We start from the raw sequence: 23,447 nt of genomic DNA on the forward strand, positions 1-23,447 counted from the left end.
TATTCTCATCACTTTTCAATTATGATCAGCTCTTATTTATTTTTTAGATTTTTAGTGTAAATTTTTGCAGAGTAACATCTATGCAGTAAGGGGCACAAAGCAGAAGTATAAATTGATAACATTTCACAAAGTAAACACATTTGTGTAAGTAGCACCCAGATAAAAACACAGAGTATTATAAGAACCCCAGAAGTCCCCAATCCTTCCCCAAGAATAACTATTATTCTGACTTCTAACTTCTAACGCTATAAATTAGTTTTGCCTTTAAAAAATTTATACAATTGTTGTCATAGAGTATGTGCTCATTTATGACCGGTGGTTTCTTTCAGACATTGAATTTGTGAGGTGCGTCCAGTTTGTGGCATGGCGTTGAATGTTTCGTTGTCAAATAGTATGTCACTATATGGACATACCACTATTTTACAAAGCTCCTTCTGCAGATGCACATTTAGGTGGTTTCCAGTTTTTGGCTATTATGAATATGCTGCTCTGGGCTTTGTTGAACAGGCACTCAGTGAACATACACATTTCTGCTGTATGTTGTTTTACCTTCAGGACTCCCACGGCAAATGCCTCACAATGCGTTGGCTTAATAACAGCCATTTAGGGTCTTGCAGATCTGAGGCTAGAGAAGTCCAGAAGTGAGGTGCCGGCAAGGCGATGCTTTCGCCCTGGAGTCGGTGGCCTTCCGGGGTGGCCGCCGGCCATCCTGGGGCCCCCTGGCTTTTCCACTCGCGGCGAGGTCCCCTCGTGTCTCTTCTGCACCCCGCGGACCTCCGGCTTCTAGCTTCCCCTCTCTCGGACCCTCACTCGGCTCCTGTAGGGCTGCAGTGAGCCCCGAGCCCAGGCATTTGGGCCACACCTTCCCTGAAGCAGCACCTTGAAGAGATCCTACTTCCGGGGTGCGGACCACGTGCGGCTGGGCTCCACCCAGCACCCCCTCCCGCCCGTGTCCCCCTTGGCGTGGAGTTGAAGGGTTTGGCCTTAACATGCCCTGCGCTTCAAGGTCCCCGATTTCCTGGGGCGCAGGGGGCACGGGCGTTCGGGCCGGGAGCGTGCGGGGAGCGGACGCGCCGCGGCGCACACTTTCCCGCGCTTATTCTGAGGCTGAGGTGGGCGGAGGAGGGGCAGGGGGCGGGCCGCCGCCTTCTCGGTGCCTGCCGCCCGCACGGCCGCGGCCGCCAGGGGGCGCTGGGCGACCGTCCGTTGGAGAAGCGGCTCCCCGGGGCGCGGACTCCCGGCGCCAGAGCGGGAAGGGCGTGGGCGGGCGCGCGGGTGCAGGGCTGGGACTCCTCGGTTAGGCCGTAACGGGAGTTGGCCCCACGGCCTTTGGCGTGTGAGCAGTGAGCTGGCGGCCTGCGGCCCGGAACGGCCGCCCGCTGGGACTCCCGAGGACCCGAGGTCCTGCAGGGACCCTCCGCAGACGAGCGGGCCCCTGGGGTCCCTGTGGGAGAGAAAAACGCCGAGGGCGAGAGGGTGGGAAAGGCTCGCAGAGAAAAACACGCAGAAAGCCGGGGGGGGGGGGGGGGGGAGGAAGATAAAGCGAGGGAGGGGCAGCTCTCCCCCCAGACGCCAGCTTCCCCTCCCCGTGACTGCCTCCCCCCACGCCTCAGGGCTCTCATGTCCTGAGCCTGGAACACCGCGGCCCAGCCAGTCCATCTCCTCACGGTCGTGACCGAGGGTGTCCGCCCGTCCCCTCGTCCCTGGCTTCCTTGGGGGTTGAGTTTCTGTGGCTCTGTGTGTCCCCAAGTGTCAGTTTCTCTGTTTGGGTCTCTGTATTTTGCTTGCCAGTTGTCTCTACTTTTCTGCCTCCCTCCAGCTCCCCTTGTCGATCTGGCATCTCCTCAGGCCTCCCTCTGAATTGGGGCCCGCGCCCCCGCCCACCCACCAAGCCGAGACCGAGCCGGCGTGAGAGCCGCTCGAGGAGCCAGAGCCACGCCCACGGAGGACCGCCCACGGGGCTGAGGCCACGCCCAAACGAACGAGGCCCCGCCCAGGGCCGGCCCCGCCCACAGAGGCCCCGCCCATGGAGCTGAGGCCACGCCCAAACGAACGAGGCCCCGCCCAGGGCCAGCCCCGCCCACCGACTCGAGGCCCCGCCCAGGGCCAGCCCCGCCCACCGAGCTGAGGCCCCGCCTCGCCCACTGAGCTGGGACCACGCCCAGGCCCCAGCCCCGCCCACCGAGGCCCCGCCCACCGAGCCGAGGCCACGCCCCTGCAGGGCCAGCGCTCCCCGGGCGGTGATCCGTCTTGAGCACGCACTGCGGGTGCTCCAGAGTGTCCCCGCAACGAGGTCGCCTTGGAAGCTCGCTGCCTGGCAGGGCTGGGTGCGGGCCGCACTCGTCCCCGTTTAAGAAGAGGCCACTGCTGGGTTTGGCCAGCGCTCCTGGCCGGGTGGTGGAGCAGGCCCCGGGACTCAGGGGCAGACGGACGCGTGGGCGCGCGTGTGCGGGTGCGCGGGCAGCTGGGTCCAGGCTGGGCCCAGGAACGCGCTCTGGATAGAGGAACCAGCTTTTGTGGCCGCGGTAGGGGTTTGAGGGCCGGTCGCACGGCTGAGCCCGGGGCTCTCCAGGGGACCTGCTCCCCGCTGCACTTCTGTCCCCAACCCACCCAGGGGCAGGGACAGACGCCCGCAGAGGTGTCAGCAGAGGCAGTGACACCCCCTGCACATGCACCTGCACACACAGAACCGTGACACAACGACAGGCCTCGGGAGCCAGGCCCAGGGCGCCCAGCTGTGGGCTCCACGGTGGCCCCGGGGCCTGGAGGGGGTTCGGGGGCCTTTCCTTCTCCGGTAAGTCCCCTACCCTGGGGCCTGGGATCACAGCCCCCATGCTCAGCGGTGAGACGGCGAGAGGCAGCCGGGAGGAGGGGAAGGCAAGGGACAGACAGTGCCGGTGTCCTGGGACAGCGGAGAAAGGGGCGGAGGCACGGAGACGAGGGTCGGAGAGACCGAGCGAGGTGGAGGAAGTGTTCGGAGACTCGAACCGAGAAAGAAGCCGAGGCGCCAGGAGGCGCAGAGGCAGGTGGGGATGTGGCAGGCTCGGGGCGATGGAGATCCAGGGCCAGATGGGGGCCCTCTGGACTCCACCTGGCCTGAGCCCCTGTCTGCTTCACCCTCGAGGGACCCCGCGGGGATTTAGGCATCACCACCCGAGCTGCCCTAACCCCGAGGCCAGGGGACACGTCCCGGGGTGAAGTGCTGCGACCTCCAGCCAGATGCGCTCGGGTCCCCATCGGGGCACCTGGAGAGGGCTCAGGGCAGGGGCCTGGGAAGAGGCCGTGCCCAGACCCTCAGCGCCCGCCCCTGCGCTGGTAGCCTCTTCTGCCTCTCTGGAGGTGCCTCTGAGTTTCTCCTCTGTCTACTCTGTTGAGACCTTTGGTATTGCTGTGGAAATTTAATTAGAAACAAAATCTCTTGCCAACCCAGAGAGCCACACCCCAAAACTCGAAGAGAAGGAAAACCGTTTGATTACTGAAGACGCGTTAAACCAAGATGCGATGCTTATCACAGGTAATCTGCTAGAGAGATGACAAAGAAAAGAAGCGTGACCTGCCCTTTCACATAGCCGGGCAGGTACAAGCCATTACACACCTGCAGTTAAGATAAGCGATAACTGGTCTGCAAGGAAGAAGACTCGGCAGCCCCATTTCTCACATGTAGTTCGTCCTCAGTTCACCTGGTTACTGGGATCTCCACCTATATTTGCTAAATTGCCTTTCTTTAAAGGAAAAATCAATTTCTTATGTCTCTATGTTAGGAGGTATGGCTATAACAAAGTGAGTTTCCTTCAAAGATATGGGCACTATCTTTGATGATTACGTTTCAAGGAAATGCCTCCCAGGTCCTTAAGGAAAACATTCCTGGGTTGTAAAAACTGGCAAGAAGCATTTTAGCCTTTAAAAGATTTACACACATCTCCAAGGGGGCAGGGAATGAATTCACAACGGCAAGTTTTCTAAAGGAAATCTAAGACGAGGGAGGGGCGTCTCTTCCTTTTTGCACCAGGGAAAATTAATTTTTTCTTATTTTTGATTTTTGTTTGCCCTTGCAGTCCCTGGGTTGCTCTTCCTAACTTCGGTTTCCTCCTGCTCTCTCTTTGTTCTTGCATCTTGTCTTTCTTTGTTTCTGTATCTTATGATTGTAGTCTCCTCTCTCTCTCTCTCTCTCTCTCATCTCTTTCATCATCTGTCTCTTGTTTGTCTCCATTACTTTAATTTTTTGGACCTGAGATGCAGTCCATTGGGTTAATCCTTGTCTTAGTTTGCCAGGGCTGCTGTGACAAATACCACACAATGGGTTTGCTTTAACAACAGAAATTTATCGTCCACGATTGGGGGGCTAGAGGCCGAACGTCAAGCTCTCGGTAGCCGTGCTGTAGAGTGCTGGTGCTGGCTCGCCACAGTCCCTCGGGTTCCATGGCGCACATCTCTGCCTCCGTCGCCTGGCAGTCTGCCTCATTATCTGGCTTCTACTGACCTCTGGCTTCTTCTCCCTGAATTTCCTTTGCTGATAATGCCACCAGTCGTCTGGAGGAAGGGCCACCCTGATTCAATCTGGACTCATCTTAAAAGGACTTCGAAGACCCTATTCACAAATGAGTCCATACCTGAACTAATAACAGCCTCTTCACAGGTCCTGTTTGCAAATGAGCTCACACCCGCAGGACTGGGGCTTAGGGAATCCCCACAAGCCTCCTTCTCGGTTCACACCACATTATCTTCAGTGGTCCACTCAAAGTCTTCTCTTTTCTCTTTCATTCCTTCCTTCATTCATTCATTCACTTGTTCCCTTTTATCTCATTTCTTCACTCCCATTTCCCTCCCCTTCCCACAGATAACCCTTTTAATCAATTAACGCACTTAAAAAAACCTTGAATATGTTTTTTCAAGATTGTGTGTATATGTATTTTAATATATATTTATTAGAGAAGTTGTGAGCTTAGAAAACAATTGTGCATAATGTGCAGAATTCCCATACACCACCCTTCCACCAACACTTTACATTGTTGTGGAATATTTGTTACGGATTATAAAAGAAAGTCATCGGACTATTGCCACCAACTATAGTCCATAGGTACAACTGGTATAGTATTTCCATATTATATATATATTTTGAGGTACCGGGGTAGGGGATTAAACCCGGGGCCTCACACTTGGGAAGCAGGTCCTCAACCAGTGGAGATATATCCACTCCCACGCTCCCTATTTTTAACATCATGTATTAGTATTGTATATTTATTATAGTTCATGAGAAAACACTCTCTTATTTGTGCTGGTAACCACAGTCCATCTTCCACCACATGGTTTACTGTGTTATGCAATCCCATGCCTTGTACAATCTATCCAGTGCGTACACTCAGTGGCTCTCACTTTCATCACAATTGTGCAGTCATTGCCCCAGTAAGACATGTAGTAAACCTTTGAATGATTTCCTTAGTCAAAAAGAAAAAATCTTCAACCCCCATCATTGACCCTTAGCGTTGGCATTTTACCTTCTCTGACAGTGATGCAAGAATATTACAATATTCCTGTTAACTATAGGCCTGTAGCAGTTTGATAAAGTTAGGAATTCCAAAAATAGATATTGGATTATGTTTGTAATCTGGTCTGTACCTGGGTGTGATTAAGTTATGATTAGGGCTTTGATTGGGCCACGTCATTAGGGCGTTGAGTCCCTACATCTTGCTAAAAGGCACGGCAAAGGACAGAGTTGGGGTTTTTTGGTGTTGGAGTTTTGATGTTGGAATTTGATGCTGGAGCCCTGGGAAGTCAGCTCAAGAGAAGCAAGTGCCAGGAAGAGAGGAACCTGAGCCCAGGAAGAAGCAAGCCCTGGAAAGGGAGGAACCCAGGAAGCCTGAGCCCTCGCAGACGTCGGCAGCCATCTTGCTCCAACACGTGGAAATAGACTTTGTTGAGGGAAGTTACATGCTTTATGGCCTGGCATCTATAGGCTCCTATCCCAAATAAATGCCCTTTATAATAGCCAGCAGATTTCTGGTATTTTGTATCAGCACCCCTTTGGCTGACTAATACAAGGCCATAAGTATTTTTCCCATGCATAACCGATTTCTTACCACCTTGTAATAGGGACATACATTTGTTCTAGCTTATAGAAGGACATTCTTGTGTTTGTTCTTTAACCACAATCCTCATCCACCTCCAGGTTTGCTCTGTTATCAGCCCCTAGATTATTCTCTAGCTTCTTTCAAATGACATTTACATCCCCAGACCACCCCTTTCAGCCACACTCCCATTTATAAACCAGCTGTGTTAGTTATATTCATTATAACGTGTTACTGTGAACTCCATCCATTTCCACACTTTTACAGTCAAGCTAATTGAAGATTCTACATACATTGAGCATCGTACTCCTTCTCAGCCCTCCTTCTAGCTCCTAATAACCTACGCTCTAGGTTTTAACTCCATGTGTTTATTCTTCATATTTAGTTCCTATCAGTGAGACCACACAATATTTGTTCTTTTGTGTCTGGCTTATTTCACCCAGCATAATGTCCTCAAGGTTTATCCATGTTATCGTATGTGTCCCAATTTAATTTCTTCATACAGCAGCATAGTACTCCATCCTACGTATACAACACATTTTGTTTATCCATTCATCAGTTGATGGACACTTGGGTTATTTCCATCTTCTGGCAACTGTGAATAATGTCACTACGAACATTGGTGTGCAGATGTCCGTTCATGCTTTAGTTTTCAGTTCTTCTGGATATATTCCTAGAAGAGGAATTGCTAGATCATATGGCAGTTCTATAGTTAGCTTCCTAATGAACCCCAAAGTGTCCACAGAGGTGCACCATTCTACATTCCCACCAACAGTGAAAGAGTGTTCATATTTCTCTACATCCTCTCCAGCCCTTGTTTTTATTATTATTTTTAAGTAACGGCCATTCTATGAGGTGTGAGATGATATCTCATTGTAGTTTTCATTTGCATTTCCCTAGTAGCTTGTGATAGTAAATGTTTTCTCATGTGCTTTTTTGCCCATCTGTATTTCGTCTCTGGAGAAGTGTCTACCCAAATCTTTTGCCCATTTTGTGTGCATATTTTTTTAAGTTCCATACAGGGTGTGCACTACATGTTTTATTCTTATTTTTTTTCTCAGCAGCTTGTTTTTAAGAAGTCTACTTGTTGGTATGTGTATACCAGCTGATCTTTGCCATGCAGCTACCACTTTTTAAAAAAAGATTTATTTTATTTATTTATTTCTCCCCACCCCCGTGTTGTTTTTCACTTGTTGTGTCTGTTCATCTTCCTTGTTTCTTTAGGAGGCACTGGGAGTTGAATGTGGAACCTCTGATGTGGGAGGGAGATGCCTAATCACTTGAGCTACCTCCACTCCCTGTTTTTTTGTTGTCTCTCATGTTTTTTGTTCCCCTCCTTGTGTTTCTTGTTGCATCTTCTTGTTGCGTCAGCTTGCCATGCCTGCCCATCGCATCAGCTGCTGTCTTCCTTAGGAGGCACTGGGGTCCGAACCAGCAACCTCCCATGTGGTAGGTGGGAGCTCAGTCGCCTGAGCCACATCTGTTTCCCAGCCCCCACTTTTCAATGTCCAGTGCCCTGTGAGGGTTTTCCATCATGATTCAAACTTCCTCATGCCACAAATAATATGGCTGTGGATGTCCACAGGCACATTCCTCAGGAATTTGTGTGGGAATAGCCCTGGAATGTTTACCCAGGAGCAAATTTTCTGAGGCATTAGGCATTCGTAAGTTTAGTCCGACCACTTCTTCAGAATGCCTGTGCTAGTCTTTGTTCCCATCATTAGATCACGTGCAGAATCAACGCGTTCATAGTTCCTACATACCCACAGATCCACGCCACTTAGCATAATCCAGCTTTGTAACTTTTCCCAGTCTGATGGGCATATATCATCTCCAATTGTGGTTTTAATTTGCATTATTCTGACTAGAAATGATTTCATGCATCATCTCTTACCCATGTTAGCTTTTTGACTTTTTAAAAAAGATTTATTTTATTTATTTCGCCCCCCCCCCCCATTTCCCCCATTGTCTGTTCTCTGTGTATTCTTCTGTGTCTGCTTATATTCTCATTAGGTGGCTCCGGGAACTGATCCTGGGACCTTCTGGAGTGGGAGGGAAGCGATTACTCTCTTGTGCTACCTCATCTCCCTGTTCTGCTCTGTCTTCTTATTTTCTCTCCTCTGTCTCTCTCTCTCTTTTTATTTTTAACACATTTTTTTAATATTAAAGTTAAAGATCACACAGAACATTACATTAAAAAACATAAGAGGTTCCCATATAACCCACTCCTCACCTCCTGGCCCCCATCGTTTTTGTAAATTGTTTTTTTTGAAGATGCATACATCACAAAAAAAGTTACATTAAAAAAACATAAGAGGTTTCTGTATACCCCTCACCCCCCACCCCACTCCTCCCACACCAACAACCTCCCCCATCATTGTGGCACACTCATTGCACTCAGTGAACATATTTTGGAGCACTGCTGTACCACATGGATTATAGTTTACATTGTAGTTCACACTCTCCCCCAGTTCATTCAGTGGGTTATGGCAGGATACATAATGTCCAGCATCTGACCTTGCAATATCATTTAGGACAACTCCAAGTCCCAAAAATGCCCCCACATCACATCTCTTCTTCCCTCTCCCTGCCCTCAGCAACTACTGTGGCCATTTTCTCCAGATCAATGTTACAATTTCTTCTATTACTAGTCACAATAGTTTTATAGTAGAATATCAGTAAGTCCACCCTAATCCATATTTTATTCCTCCATCCTGTGTACCCTGGGATGATGACATCCACTCCACCTCTATATCAAGAGGAAGCTGAGATTCTACATGAATAATGAATGCAATTCTTCTACTTGCAGTTGTAGGCACTCTTGGTTCCCTGGTGTGGTGGTTGTTAGCTGAGTAAGTCCAACTGGGTAAGTCCAACTCCTCTGTGTCTCTTGTCGCATCATCTTGCTGCACCAGCTCTCTGTGTCAGCTGGCACTCCTGCGCAGGGCAGCTTTCCTGCGTGGGGAGCATTCCCACATGGGGCCACGTTCCTGCATGGGCTGAAACTCCATGTGGGCCAGCTCGCCCTCACCAGGAGGCCCTGGGCATCGGACCCTGAACCTCCTACATGGTAGATGGAAGCCCAATTAGTTGAGCCACATCCATTTCCCCACCCGTGTTGGTTTATTTCATTTGTTTGCTTGTTTGTTTTTTTGTTTTGTTTTTAGGAGGCACCAGGACAGAACCCGTGACCTCCCATTGGGAAGCAGGTGCTCTACTGCTTGAGCCACTCCCCCAAAATTCTAACTTTTGATAGTGATAGGACCTTGTTTTATATAACAATGTGTTCCAAGACTCTTTGTGTAAGTTGAAAATCATGCATATTAGTGGACCCGATTATTTAATTATTTCTTATACGAATATACCAGTCATACATTTTAAATAAATAAGACAAATAATCTAGTAGCAATAAGTAACCAAAATTAATCACAGAAATAATTAAAATTTTAAAAATTCTTTCTCTCCCCCCAGCATCCTGCCCTGCCCTAAGGTCTCTCTGCCCCCTCCCCTAGAGGAAAAAAGTGTGAAGGCCAGTGGGAGGCTGGAAAGGCACCTGACTTGGGCAACCTAACGGGCAGCCTGGAGACCCTGGGTCAGCGTTCTGCTCCGTTCCCCCACCCAGCCCCTGCTCCTCACCCAGCCACTGTCATGCTGACCTGCTCTGAATAGGGATTGCATAATAATGAGCCTCATTCCTTAATAAGTATTTCTTATAGGAACAACCTATCCCACATTTTAAATCAATAAGCACTCTAGTAACAACAGGCAAACAAAACTAGTCATAGAAATACTTTAAATTTTTAAAATCCTCCCTATGCCTTTATTTTTTTCGACGGGTAATCGTGTATACCTGAATTTGCACATGCTGAGTTTGCATAAAACAAGGTCTTGCTGTAATGGACTACATCATAATTTTGCTGTATGATCTGTGATTTCGGAGGTGTGTTAGGAAGGCTTGCCTTTGTCCCAGATTACACGGATAGTTGCCCACATGCTCTTTCCTGCCTCTGTAGTCCTCTCTGTTTGTCTCTTTGTTCCTGTCTGCCATCTCATCTAATAAGTTCTATTAATTTCTTGCTAATTTGACAAAAAGAGTGGCATAAATTCATAATATACCTCCTAACAAGGACAGAAGCAATAAATTAGTGTCACCAGATCATCAGCTATGTCTGAGAATGAGCAGAATTTCAGGGTCTGGCCTTTCCTCACCCTTGTCAGGGTCCCCAAGGCCACCCTCAGCTCAAGGTCAATGACTTGCTAGAAGGACTCACAGAAGTCAGAAGAGCTGTTAGTCATGGTTATGGTTAGTTGCAATGAGAGGACGCAGTTTAAAATCTGCAAAGCAAAGGCATGTAGGGAAGGGTCCAGGAGAGACCAGACCCAGGGCTCCAGTTGTCCTCTCCCAGTGGAACTTGACGGCCAGTGATTAATCCTTTAAAGTGTGACAGATATGCAGAGTATTGCCAACCAGGGAAGTTCACCTGAACCTTGGAGTCCAGGTCTCTATTGGTCAGCCCATGTGGCTGACCTCACCCACTCAGGCTCAGGCCCCACCAGAGGCCATGCTGACACCAGGTGGTCCAAGACCCCCATAAATCCCCTTGTTCACATGACCATGTGGAGGGACCCTAAGCCCAGTTATACATGGACCCTCTAACCAAGCAGCCTGGTCCAAGGCCTTAGAGCTGACCCCCAGGAACAGGCCCAGGCCCAAACCTCTTCCTGGGACATTCAAGATTTGACCTGCTGAGTCAACCCTTTCCTGCAGACCACAAACCCTGGGGTCCTTCATCAGCCTTCCCTGCTAGTGCCAGCACATGGGGAAGTGGGGAAGAGAAGGAGGGCTGTCAATCTGCAGAGAGGTGGAGATGGGGGTGGAAAATCAGCGCTAGAGATGGTTGGTGGAAGAGCTAGAGGCAGGGAGCCAGAGGTGGAAATACAGAGAAAAGAGACAGAGTGGAGACAGGGGAGGAGATAACAGTGGGAGACCTCACGGGTCACCTTTATTGGACACATCTTTGTGCCAGGCAGGGGAGGGGATCAGGCTTACTGGGCCCTGCATCTTCTTTGGTAAGAAAAGTCTTACTATCCTACTTAGGTATGATTCTGATTATACTAATGAGAAAAGAAATGACAACAAATTACAAGTCTAAATCAGGAATATCACAATCCTCACAAAATTCTCAAAATGCAGAGAATTCGTTGTGGGTGGGTCAGAGCACCAAAGTCTAGATTCAGAGTCTGTGCCTGGGGATTGGAATGTGAGCTCTGGAGTCCGGGATCTGTTGTTTGGAGTTTGAAGTCTGGAGTCTGAAATCAGGACACAGAGCTGTTAGAGTGGTCTTGCTTCTCTGGAGGGTTGGGGTCAAGTCCTGGTCCTGGAGCCCAGAGCTTGGGCCTGGAAGCTATTCTAGAGTGGTGGTTCTCAAAGTATGGCTTGTCGAGGCCTGGAGGGGTTCCTGCAACCCTGTCAGAGGGTCTTTGAGGTCAACATTAGTCTTATAATAGTACTGAGACAAGTACCTTTTGCTTCCATTCTCTCATAAATGTACAGTGAAATTTTTCCAGTGGTTACAAGGTGTGTGACATCACAGCAGATTAAATACAGAGGCAGATATGGGAATCCAGCTGATTCTCTCAATTCGGACATCTAAGAAGACTTGTGAAAATATAAAACACTGTCATTCTTCTCTCTAGATTGTTTGTCTTAGAAAGGATGAGAGTTGTTTTTCATTAAAATATGTTATTTATGTTACATATGTTTACTAGTGCTATTTCTAAATGAATTAACAAATAAATATATTTCTCAGTTTCAAGTACTAAGGTGGTAAATGTTGATAGATATAACCTACATAAAATGTCTTCGAGGTCCTCAAACTTTTTTAAGAGGGTAGAGGGGTCATGAGACTAAAATGTTTGAGAACCTTTGTTCTAGAGGTTTGCTTGAAGGGTAGATCGTGAACCTAGACTTTGGATTCTGCAGTCCGGAATCTGGAATTTTGAGCTGGAACCTGAGGCTTGGCTTTTGCAGTTTGGGGCTGGGTTCTACAATCCAGGTATGACATGCCAGGGCTGTGGTTGGGAGCTTGAGGTCGATCCTGCATTCTGGCAATCGGCCTTGAGAGGTTTGGAATCTGCAGTCTGTGGCCTGGACTCTATAATCTCCAGCTGAACATCTCCAGCCTGGGTCCAGCTTTCTACAGCTGAGTGTCCATGATCAGAGGCTGACATCTGCAATCTAAGGTAGACATTGGGGTCTAGGAGCTTGGATCTAGGTCTGGAACTGTGGGCTCTGGAATTTGGGACCCGAAGCCTGAAGTCTAGATTATGGAACACAGATGATGGAGATTGGGTCTGTATTTTGGAATTCACATACTGAATTCAGGAATTTGGTTAGCTAAAGTCTGTTTAATATTTTTCATCTACATACAAATTGAAATTGGCCTGTAGTTTTCTTATACTGCCATTATGCAGCATCAAGTCTTCAAAAATAAGTTGGGCATCTTGCCTTTTTGCTAAAAGAACTTGATGAGAGTGACCTGTTTCTTGAGAGTTTAATAACAAGGAAGGAGGCTTTTAAAATTATTATTTAAATATATTTAATGGTTGTTGTCCATTTAAATTACAGTTTTTCTTTTCTTTTCTTTTTCAGAGAAGTTGTGAATTTATCAAATAACCCTGCATAAAATGCAGGATTCCAGTGCTCCACTCGGCATCAGCACCTGGCTGTGGTGAGGAACATCCGTTACCCTTGATGACAGCACTTTTTTATCATTGTGTTTTTAAACTGTGTCTGTCTTTGTTACAATTGATGAAAGACTATTAAAGTAATTCCTTCTATTGTCCGTTATTTACATCAGATGCATTTCCCCCATATACCACCCTATTATTACCACCTTGTATTAGTATCATGCATTTGTAATAATTCATGAAAGACCTTTCTCGTACACTATTAACTGCAGACCTTCTACATTAGGTTCTCCGTGTTGTACAGTCCTATGTTTCATCCTTCAGTTTTTATCAGTAACAGGTACATCCTAAAGCTGCCCTTTTAACCACCTTCACCTCTGCAGTTCAGGGCTGTTGATTACACTCTCACTTATATGCTTCCATCACCCCCAGCCATTTCCAAACCTCTCCCATCAGCCTATACGAAAAATCTGTACAAGCGTCAACTCCCCATTCCCCAGACCTCAGATTACAGTCTCTTAGGGTATTTGTGGCATTTTACATTTCTCCAGAAGTTTAATCACTTTATATGTTTTCAAATTTATCAGATATATTTATTTAATTATCCTTTATGATGAAATAGACTGTTTTATGTTTAGATTAACTTACCTTCTTATATTCTGCATTTTTAATTAGTTTCCATTATTATCCCTTAGGAGAAGTAACGTTTGGTTAAGGAAATTACCTCTACCTTTTTTTTTTTTTAAAAAGGTTTATTTATTTATTTATCCCCCCCTCCCCCCAGTTGTCTGCTCTCTTGAGTCCACTTGCTGTGTGTTCTTCTGTGTCCGCTTGCATTCTCGGTGGCACCGGGAATCTGTGTCTCTTTTTGTTTCGTCATCTTGCTGTGTCAGCTCTCTGTGTGTGAGGGGCCTCTCCTGGGTGGGCTGTGCTTTTTTCGTGCAGGGCAGCTCTCCTTCCAGGGCGCACTCCTTTCACATGTGGCACCCCTACACGGGGGACATCCCTGCGTGGCACGGCACTCCTTGTGCGCATCAGCACTGTGCGTGGGCCAGCTCCACATGGGTCAGGAGGCCCTGGGTTCGAACCCTGGACCTTCCTCCCATATGGTAGGCGGACACCCTATCAGTTGAGCCACATCTGCTTCCCCCTCTACCTTTTTTTGTTGTTGTGTTCCTTTGTGCTTTGCACCCCATTCTCAACTAGTTACTAACCTAAGAGTACTTTCAGTTTATTCTGTTGCTTTCTCTTGGCTTCTCGCACGCTCAGCTCATTTCTTTCTTCTAAGTGGTACTTCTGCTGCTTCCCACAGTTTTCACATATGACATTTTTATTGTCATTGAGTTCTAAGAATTTAAAATTTTTCTGTTGACTTGTGCTTTAACTGAGAACTTAATAGTCTGTTTGAACATTTCCAGTATATGAGATTTTAGAAAGCAGTTATTTTAGGAATTGATGTTTAATTTCAGTTTATTTTGGTGACCCCAAATTTTCTGTTACTATTAACCCACTCAGCATATATTTATTTAATGTCTAGCACATGTCACACATTTTTAATAATACTTGGGGTATAACATTGAACAACATGCAGTGCCTCTATACAGCCCATAATTTCCTTTCACATTAAATAATATTTGACATTAAAGTTCCTCACATACCTTTCTTTTGTTTCACATTTCTATGTTACCTCTTTTCTCTATCCATTTATCTTCTTTTCTTTTCCTTTTCCATTGGGGATAAGGCGCATAATGTTGGATAAGTCATAGCTCTTGGTTTATAACATGTCATAATTGGTTTATGCATGGTTCACTTCATTCCTTCATTTATAATACTGGAATGGACACCTATGAACCACTACCAAAACAATACCTAAGTCCTTAATCACAACCTCCTCTAATTCTATGGCTCATCCTTTCCCATCCCATTCTCCTGCTCCACCTCTCCGGAGGTAGCAATTATAGCGATTCCTTTGTTTTATTGTTCACGTCTATGTTTGTGTGCATGTGTATACATTCCTAAAATATCATATATATTTTTTTATATGTCATACAATTCACCTATTTAATGTACACAATTCAATACCTTTTAGTATATTCACAGAGCTGTACAGCCATCCTCAATCGATTTTAGAACATTTCATCATTCCCCAAAGAAGCCCCATATCCATTAGCAATCACAGCTTGTTTTCCCCTAACATCCTTCCCCCTACCCCTAAGCATCTTCTCTTCTACTTTCTACCTCTACAGATTTGCCTACTTTAGATATTTCATATAAATGGTCTCATACAATATGTGGTCTCCTGTAATTGGACTCTTTCACTTAGTATAATAATAGGTTTCAAGGTATATCCATGTTGTAGCTATGGGAGTACTTTGTTTCTTTTTTATTTCTGAATAAGAGTCCATTGTAAGGCTATACCACATTTTATTTATCCATTCATCACATGTTGCGTCTTTGGGTTGTTTTCAGCCTCTGGCAGTTATTATTATTATTATTATTATTTTAAAAAGAGCATTATGCTGTATGGTTGCATGTAATCTTTTGGGGCTTACTTTTCAGTTGATAATTTACTGTTAATAGTCAGCAAATATCATTTGTATCTTACAATTAGAGATCGTTTGCCAATATAAAGGGATTGATACCTTTGACCATATTAAGAACTTTCTTCATTAAAAATGCCTTAAAATAAGTGAAAAGACAAGGTGCACACTGGATACACAGCTAACCAAGACTAGCTCCAAGCTATAAAGAACTTCTTCCTATCAGTAAAAAGAGCACATATAAATCAACAGAAAAATTGTGAGCAGCATGATTAGGACCGTCACACAAGTTTAATAAACGTACAATTTGGAGATCACCATCATAATTGGAGAAATGAAAATGAAGACCCTAATTAGGTGCCATTTTATGTCCATTCAATTGTCAAGAACTTTAAAATTTAGTCTGTTGATCTCAAGAAGAGAACGTGATTCACAGATCTTTTACACCAGTGGTGGGGTCGTAAATCAGGGCAAACTCTCTGAAAGCAGCTGGACCACATCCCCTACAGCTGAAAGGCCCCACTAGTCCACCTCACATTTTCACCCTAGAGAAACTCACCACAAGCTGCTGGAGACACCTTCCAGAATATACATGCAGCAGCTCCGTTCACAAAACCAACACCTGAAAATCACTCGAACATCATCCTTAGGTGAGTGGATGAATGACTCTTTTTTTTGTTTGTTTTTTGAAATTTTAAAATTTAATTCCCTTTTTAAAAAAGATACATAGATCACAAAAAATTTATTACATTAAAAAATATGAGGTTCCCATATATCCCACACCCCACCCTACTCACTCCTCTCACATCAACAACCTCTTTCATCATTGTGGCACATTCATTGCATTGGTGAATCCTTTTTGGAGCACTGCTGCACTGCATGGATAATTGTTTACATTGCAGTTTACATTCTCCCCTAGTACACTCAGTGGGTTATGGCAGCATATATAATGTCCATTATCTGTCCCTGCAATATCATTTAGGACAACTCAAAGTCCCCAAAATGCCCCCGCATCACATCTCTCGATGAATAAATCTTGAGTGAATAAACACAATGGAATTTCAAACAGAATTCAAAAAAGAATAAAGTAAAATGACACTCGGCCATATGGGCGAAGCTTTGTGATATAATATTAAGTGAGAATATGGAGTTCCCAAATTTTACCTTCAGCATGATTCATCTTTAGTAGATTTGAAAATAGTTAACCCTAAATTATACTTTGTAGAAAGACACATAGATGCCAAAAGAATCAGAAAAATTCTAGGGGATTCTGAGAGAAAAATTCGTATGTCATATATATACCACATATTGTTTATCCATTCATCTGTTGATGGATACTTGGGCTGTTTCCCTATTTTAGCAATTGTGAATAATGCTGCTATGAACTTCAGTGTGCAAATGTCACTTCATGTTCTTGCTTTCAGTTCTTCTGAATATATTCCAAGTAGTGGGATTGCCGGATCATGTGGCAGTTCTATCTTTAATTTCCTGGGGACCTGCCAAGTTGTTTTCCAAAGAGGCTGTACCATTTTACATTCCCACAAACAGTGAAGGAGTGTTCCTATTTCTCCACATTCTTTCCAGCATTTGTAGTATTCTGATTTTTAAAATAATGGCCATTCTATGGAGTGTGAGATGATATCTCATTGTACTTTTGATCTGTATTTCCCTAATACCAAATAATGTTGAACATTTTTTCATGTGCTTTTTGGCCATTTGTAATTACTCTTTGGAGAAATGTCTATTCAATCTTCTATCCATTTTTAAATTGGGTTGCTTGTCTTTTTATTGTGGAGTTGTATGATCTCTTTATATAAGATGGATATCAAACAGTTATTAGATATGTGGCTTCCAAATATCTTCTCCAATTGAAAAACTGCCTTTTTACTTTCTTGACAAAGTCTTTTGAAGAACTTAAGTGTTTAATTTTGTGAAGGTCCCATTTATCTATTTTTTTCTTTTGTTACTCATGCTTTGTGTGTAAGGTTAAAGAAACTACTACCTACCACAAGTCCTTGAAGATGTTTCTCTACCTACATTTTCTTCTAGTAATTTTCCAGTTGTAGCTTTTATCTTTAGGTCTTTGATCCATTTTGAGTTAATTTTTGTAAAAGATGTTAGATAAGGGTCCTCTTTCTTTCTTTCAGATATGGAAATCCATTTATTCCAATACCATTTGTTGAATAGACTGTTCTGGCCCAGCTGGGTGGGCTTGAAACCTCATAAAAAATCAATTTATCATAAATGTGACGGTCTATTTCTGAGTCTCGATTTGGTTCCATTGGTCAATATGTCTATCTTTATGCTAGCACCATGCTTTTTTTTTTTTTTTTTTTTTTTTTTACCATTGTAGCTAAGTCATATGATTTAAAGTCAGGAAGTGAGAGTCCTCCAACTTTGTTCTTTGTAAAGACATTTTTGGCTATCTTGAACCCCTTACCCTTCCAAATAAAATTTTTTCCTTTTTTTTCTCTTTATTTTTTTAATGTTATGTTAAAAAAATATGAGGTCCCCATATACCCTCCAACCCCCTCACGCCACTCCTCCCCCCATAACAACAACCTCCTCCATCATCATGAGACATTTGTTGCACTTGGTGAATACATCTCTGAGCACCGCTGCACCTCATGGTCAATGGTCCACACCATAGCCCACACTCTCCCACAGTCCACCCAGTGGGCCATGGGAGGACATACAATGTCTGGTAACTGTCCCTGCAGCACCACCCAGGACAACTCCAACCCCCGAGAATGCCCCCACATCACATCTCTTCTTCCCACTCCCTATCCCCAGCAGCCACCATGGCCACTTTCTCCACACCAATGCCACATTTTCTTCGATTACGAATCAGTATAGTTCATGAATAGAATATCAATAAATCCACTCTAATCCATTCTCTATTCCTCCATCCTGTGGACCCTAGAATGGCCATGTCCACTCCACATCTATAATGATATGAAATAAGTAAACCAAGCTGCCTCAGAGAGTTAGAGACTGGATGATAGGCTTAAAGGAAATTGGGGGGTAGAGGAAGGATGCAAGCTGACACCTACATGGGTGAAATCATGATAAGCTGGAGGTAAGTATTTGTACAAGGAAGGGATAAAATGGGGAAATAGGGTTACCTTTGGGTGGGGCTTTGTGGGCTTGAGGGGGGCTAGGGATGGGAGGAAGGGTAATATTGCCCCAGAAATTGGAGGTAGGGTGGGGGAACATACGATCATAGGAGATTGTCAGGTATTTGGTTGAGAGTATAATGCTGAGAAAACTTTTTCCAAATAAATTTGGTAATTGGATTTTCCATTTCTGCAAAATATACGGTTTGGATTTTGACTGGGATTGCGTTGAATCTGTAAAGCAGTTTGCGTAGAACTGACATCTTATTGATATTTAGTCTTCCAGTCCACGAACATGGAATGTCCTCCCATTTATTTAGGTGTTTTTTGGTTTCTTTTAGCAATGTTTTGTAGTTTTCTGAATACAGGTCCTAAATATCCTTGGTTAAGTTTATTTCCAAATATTTGTTTCTTTTGGTCACTATTATAATTGGAGTTTTTTTTTTGACTGCTTCCTCAAATTGCTCATCAGAGTGTATAGAAATGCTACTGATTTCTGTGTATTAATCTTGTATCCCATCACTTTCCTGAAGTCATCCGTTTGTTCTAGCAGCTTTGTTGGGAACTTTTTGGAATTTTCTAGATATGAGATCATATCATCAGGGAACAGAGAAAGTTTTACTGCTTCCTTTTCTATTTGGGTACCTTTTATTCCTTTTTCTTGCCTTATTGCTCTAGCTAGAACTTCTAGCATGATACTGAATTACAGTGGTGACCGTGGGCATCCTTGTCCTCTTCCTGATCTCAGCAGAAACTTTTCACTCTTTCACTATTGAGTACAATGCTAGCTGTGGGTTTTTCATAGATACACTTTACCATATTGAGAAAGCTTCCTTCTATTCCTCTCTTTTGGAGTGTTTTTATTAAAAAAGAATGCTGTATCCTTTTAAAAATATATTTTCCTCCTCCCTCTCCTCCCATCCAGCTGTTTTTACTGTCTGTGTTCATTCGCTGTGTGATCTTCTGTATCTATTTCTCTTTTTTCTTGGTCTTCTCTTCTAGGATTCATTGTGATTCAATCCTGGGGACCTTTGATGTGGAGAGAGGTTCCCTGTCATTTGCACCTTCCTCAGTTCCTGGTCTCTGCTGCATTTCATCTGGACTCTACCCTTCGTCTCTCTTCTGTTGAGTCATCATCTTGCTGCGTGACTCACTTGCATGGCACTGACTCACCGTGGGCACGCGGCTTCCCTCGTGGGCATGTGTGTGGGCACTGGCTCAGCATGCAGGCACGCTTTCTCTTTTTTTTTTTCACCAGGAGGCCCCAGGGATTGAACCCGGGTCTTTCCATAAGGTAGGCAGAGGCCTTCCCGCTTGAGCCACATCTGCTTCCTGCAGTACACATTTTCTGTGTCAATTAAGATCATGTAATTTTTCTTCCTCAGTTTATTAATTGGTTTATGACACTAATTGATTTTCTTTTGTTGCCCACTCTTGCATACCCGGAATAAAACCCACTTGATTGTGGTGTATAATGCTTTCCAGCGCTTTTGGATTTGGTTAGCAAGTATTTTGTTGAGGATTTTTGCGTCTATATTCATTAGAGGAATTGGTCTGTAATTTTCTTTTTTCATAGTGTCTTTATCTGGTTTTGGTATTAGGGTGATGTTGGCTTCATAGAATGAGTTTGATATCATTCCTTCCTGTTCAATTTTTTGGAAGAGCTTGAGCAAGATTAGTATTAGATCATCTTTAAATGGTTGGCAGAATGCACCTCTGAAGCTGTCTGGTCCAGGGCTTTTCATCGTTGGGAGATTTTTAATGACTCTTTCAATCTCTTTATTCATGATTGTTTTGTTGAGGTCTCTTATTTCTTCTAAGGTCAGGTGTAAGTTGTGGGAAGCAGACTTGGCCCTGTGGTTAGGGCGTCCGTCTTCCACATGGGAGGTCCGTGGTTCAAACCCCAGGCCTCCTTGACCTGTGTGGAGCTGGCCCACGCGCAGTGCTGATGCGCGCAAGGAGTGCCACGCCACGCAGGGGTGTCCCCCGTATAGAAGAGCCCAATGTGCAAGGAGTATGCCCTGTAAGGAGAGCCGCCCAGTGCAAGAGAAAATGCAGCCTGCCCAGCAATGGCGCCGCACACACGGAGAGCTGACACAGCAAGGTGATGCAACAAAAAGAAACACAGCTTCCTGTCCCGCTGACAACAACAGAAATGGACAAAGAAACACACGCAGCAAATAGACACAGAGAACAGACAACTGGGGTGGGGGGGAGAGGGGGGGGAGAGGGGGGGAGAAGGGGGAGAAATAAATAAATAAATCTTAAAAAAAAGTGTAAGGTGTGTATTTTTAGGAATTTGTCCATTTTATTTATGTTGTCTAGTTTTTGTACAGTTTTTCATAGTATCCTCTTATAATTTCTCTATTTTTTGTGGGGTCAGTGGTAATGTTCTGCCTCTCATTTCTGGTTTTATTTTTTTTTGCAACTTCTCTCCTTTTTTCTTTGTCAATCTAGTTAAGGGTTTGTCAATTTTTTTCATCTTGAAGAAACAACTTTTGTTTTTGTTGATTTTCTCTATTTTTTTTTTGTTCTCAATTTCATTTATTTGTGCTCTGATCTTTATTATTTCTTTCTTTTGGCTTGGTTTGGGATTCATTTGCTGTTCTTTTTCTAGTTCCTCCAGATGTGCAGTTAGGCCTTCAGTTTCAGCTTACTGCTTTTTAAATGTAAGCATTGAGGGCGATGAATTTCTCTCTCAGCACTGCCTTTGCTGTATCCCATAAGTTTTGTTATGTTATGTTCTTGTTTTCATTGGTATCAAGGTATTTACTGATTTCTTTTGCAATTTCTTCTTTGACCCATTGATTATGTCATTTAATTTGTGAATTTTCCCTTTTTCCATCAGTTTTTGATTTCCAGCTTCAGCATTATGATCAAAGAAAGTGCTTTGTATAATTTTGATCTTTTAAAATTTTTTGAGACCTGTCTTGTGACCCAACATATGGTCTATCCTGGAGAAGGATCCATGAGCACTTGAAAAGAATGCATATCCTGCTGTTTTGGGGTGTAATGTTCTATAATGTCTGTTAGGTCTAGTTCATTTATCATATTTTTCAAGCCCTCTGTTTCCTTATTTATCCTCTGTCCAGATGTTCTATCCAATGCTGAGAGTGGTGTATTTAGATTACAACTATTGTAAAGATGTCTATTTCTCCCTTCAGTTTTGCTACTGTGTGCCTTGTATATCTTGGGACATCCAGGTTAGATGCATAAATATTTATTATAGCTATTTCTTCTTGGTGAATTGTCCATTTTAAAAATATGTAATGACTTTCTTTATCTCTTAGAACAGTTTTGCAGTTAAAATCTATTTTGTCTGATATTAGTATCACTATTCCAGATCTTTCTCAGTCACTATATGTTTGGAATACCTTTTTCCAACCTTTCACTTTCAACTTGATTGTCCTATCTATCTATCTATCTATCTATCTATCTATCTATCTATCTATCTATCTATCTATCTATCTCTACTGCTCTCCCCCCCCCCCCAGTTGTCTGCTCTCTGTGTTCATTCGCTGTGCGTTCTTCTATGACTGCTTCTATCCTTATCAGCGGCACTGGGAATCTATGTTTCTTTTTGTTGCATCATCTTATTGTGTCAGCTTTCCGTGTGTGCGGTGCCATTCTTGGGCAGGCTGCACTTTCTTTCACGCTGGGAAGCTCTCCTTACAGGGCACACTCCTTGCGCATGGGGCTCTCCTACACGGGGACACCCCTGCATGGCCGGGCACTCCTTGCGCGCATCAGCACTGCACATGGACCAGTTCCACATGGGTCAAGGAGGCCCGGGGTTTGAACAGCGGACCTCCCATGTGGTAGGCGGATGCCTTATCCATTGGACCAAGTCTGCTTCCCTTGATTGTCTTCTTAAGTCTGAGGTGAATCTCTTTTACACAGCACATGGATGGCTCATATTTTTAAAATTCCATTCTGTTAGCCTATGTAACTTGATTGAGGAATTAACATTCAATTTATTATAGTAAAGGCATTATTTACTTCCTCCCTTTCAGCCTTTGTCTTTCTGTTGTCATAGCTTACTATTGTCTGTCTTTTTACCCTTTTAGTTACTGTAGCAGTTTGATATAATTGATGAATTCCTAAAAGAAATATTGGATTATGTTTGTAACCTGATCTGTACCTGGGCATGATTGAGTTATGATTAGGGCGTGCTTGGTGGGTGGGGACTCACATATAAAAGGCATGGCAAAGAACAGAGTTGGGCTTTTAATGTTGGAGTTTTGATTTTGGAGTTTGATGCTGAAGACTTAAACTGAAGCCCTGGGAAGTCAGCACTCAGAGGAAAGAGAAGCCAGCCCCAGGAAGGAAGGAACCTTGAAGCCAGAGTAAAGCAAAACCCTGGAACGTAGGAGCCCAGCAAGCCTGAGCCCTCACAGATGTCGGCAGCCATCTTGCTCCACATAGACTTTGGTGAGGGAAGGAACTTACGCTTTATAGCCTGGTATCTGTAAACTCCTATCCTAAATAAATACCCTTTATAAAAACCAACCAATTTCTGGTGTTTTGCATCAGCACCCCCTTTAGCTGTCTAATACAGTTACACTTATGAATGATCTTCGTTTCTACATTCTTCTCTAACTCTCTTGCCCTTGTTTTTTCCTTTCAAGCTATAGCATTCCTTTTAGTAGCTCTTGTAAATTTGGTCTTTCGGAAACTTACTCTTTCAATTTTTGTTTGTCTGTGAAGACTTTCAACTCACTCTCATTTTTGAAGGACAGTTTTGCCAGATAAAGAATTCTTGGCTGGCAGTTTTTCTCTTTCATTACCTCAAATACATCAAACCACTCCCTGCTTGCTTCTGTAGTTCCTGATGAGAGATTGACACTATCTTATTGAGGTTCCCTTGTATGTGATGCATTGCTTTTCTCTTGTTGCTTTCAGAATCCTCTGTTTATCTCTGGTATTTGTGATTCTGATTAGTAGATGTCTCAGAGTGAGTGTATTTGAATTTATGCTATTTGGGGTGCACTATTCTTCATATTGATATTTATGTCTTTCATAAGGGTTGAGACATT

The 23,447-nt window shown here is 44.2% G+C and overlaps 1 protein-coding gene across 1 annotated transcript in view; it reads right to left on the bottom strand.

Annotated features, from left to right (window-relative positions):
• Positions 1-1,297: 1,297 nt before the first annotated feature.
• LOC131274171 (glandular kallikrein-like) overlaps positions 1,298-23,447 on the bottom strand; it is a 41,213-nt gene continuing 19,063 nt past the window's right edge. The window contains exon 6 of the mRNA XM_058279148.1: positions 1,298-1,444. Within this exon, the coding sequence (XP_058135131.1) occupies positions 1,298-1,444 (147 nt within the window). The remainder of the gene's footprint in view (positions 1,445-23,447) is intronic.

The sequence above is a fragment of the Dasypus novemcinctus genome, chromosome 18 (assembly GCF_030445035.2).
Source record: "Dasypus novemcinctus isolate mDasNov1 chromosome 18, mDasNov1.1.hap2, whole genome shotgun sequence".
Lineage (NCBI taxonomy): Eukaryota > Metazoa > Chordata > Mammalia > Cingulata > Dasypodidae > Dasypus > Dasypus novemcinctus.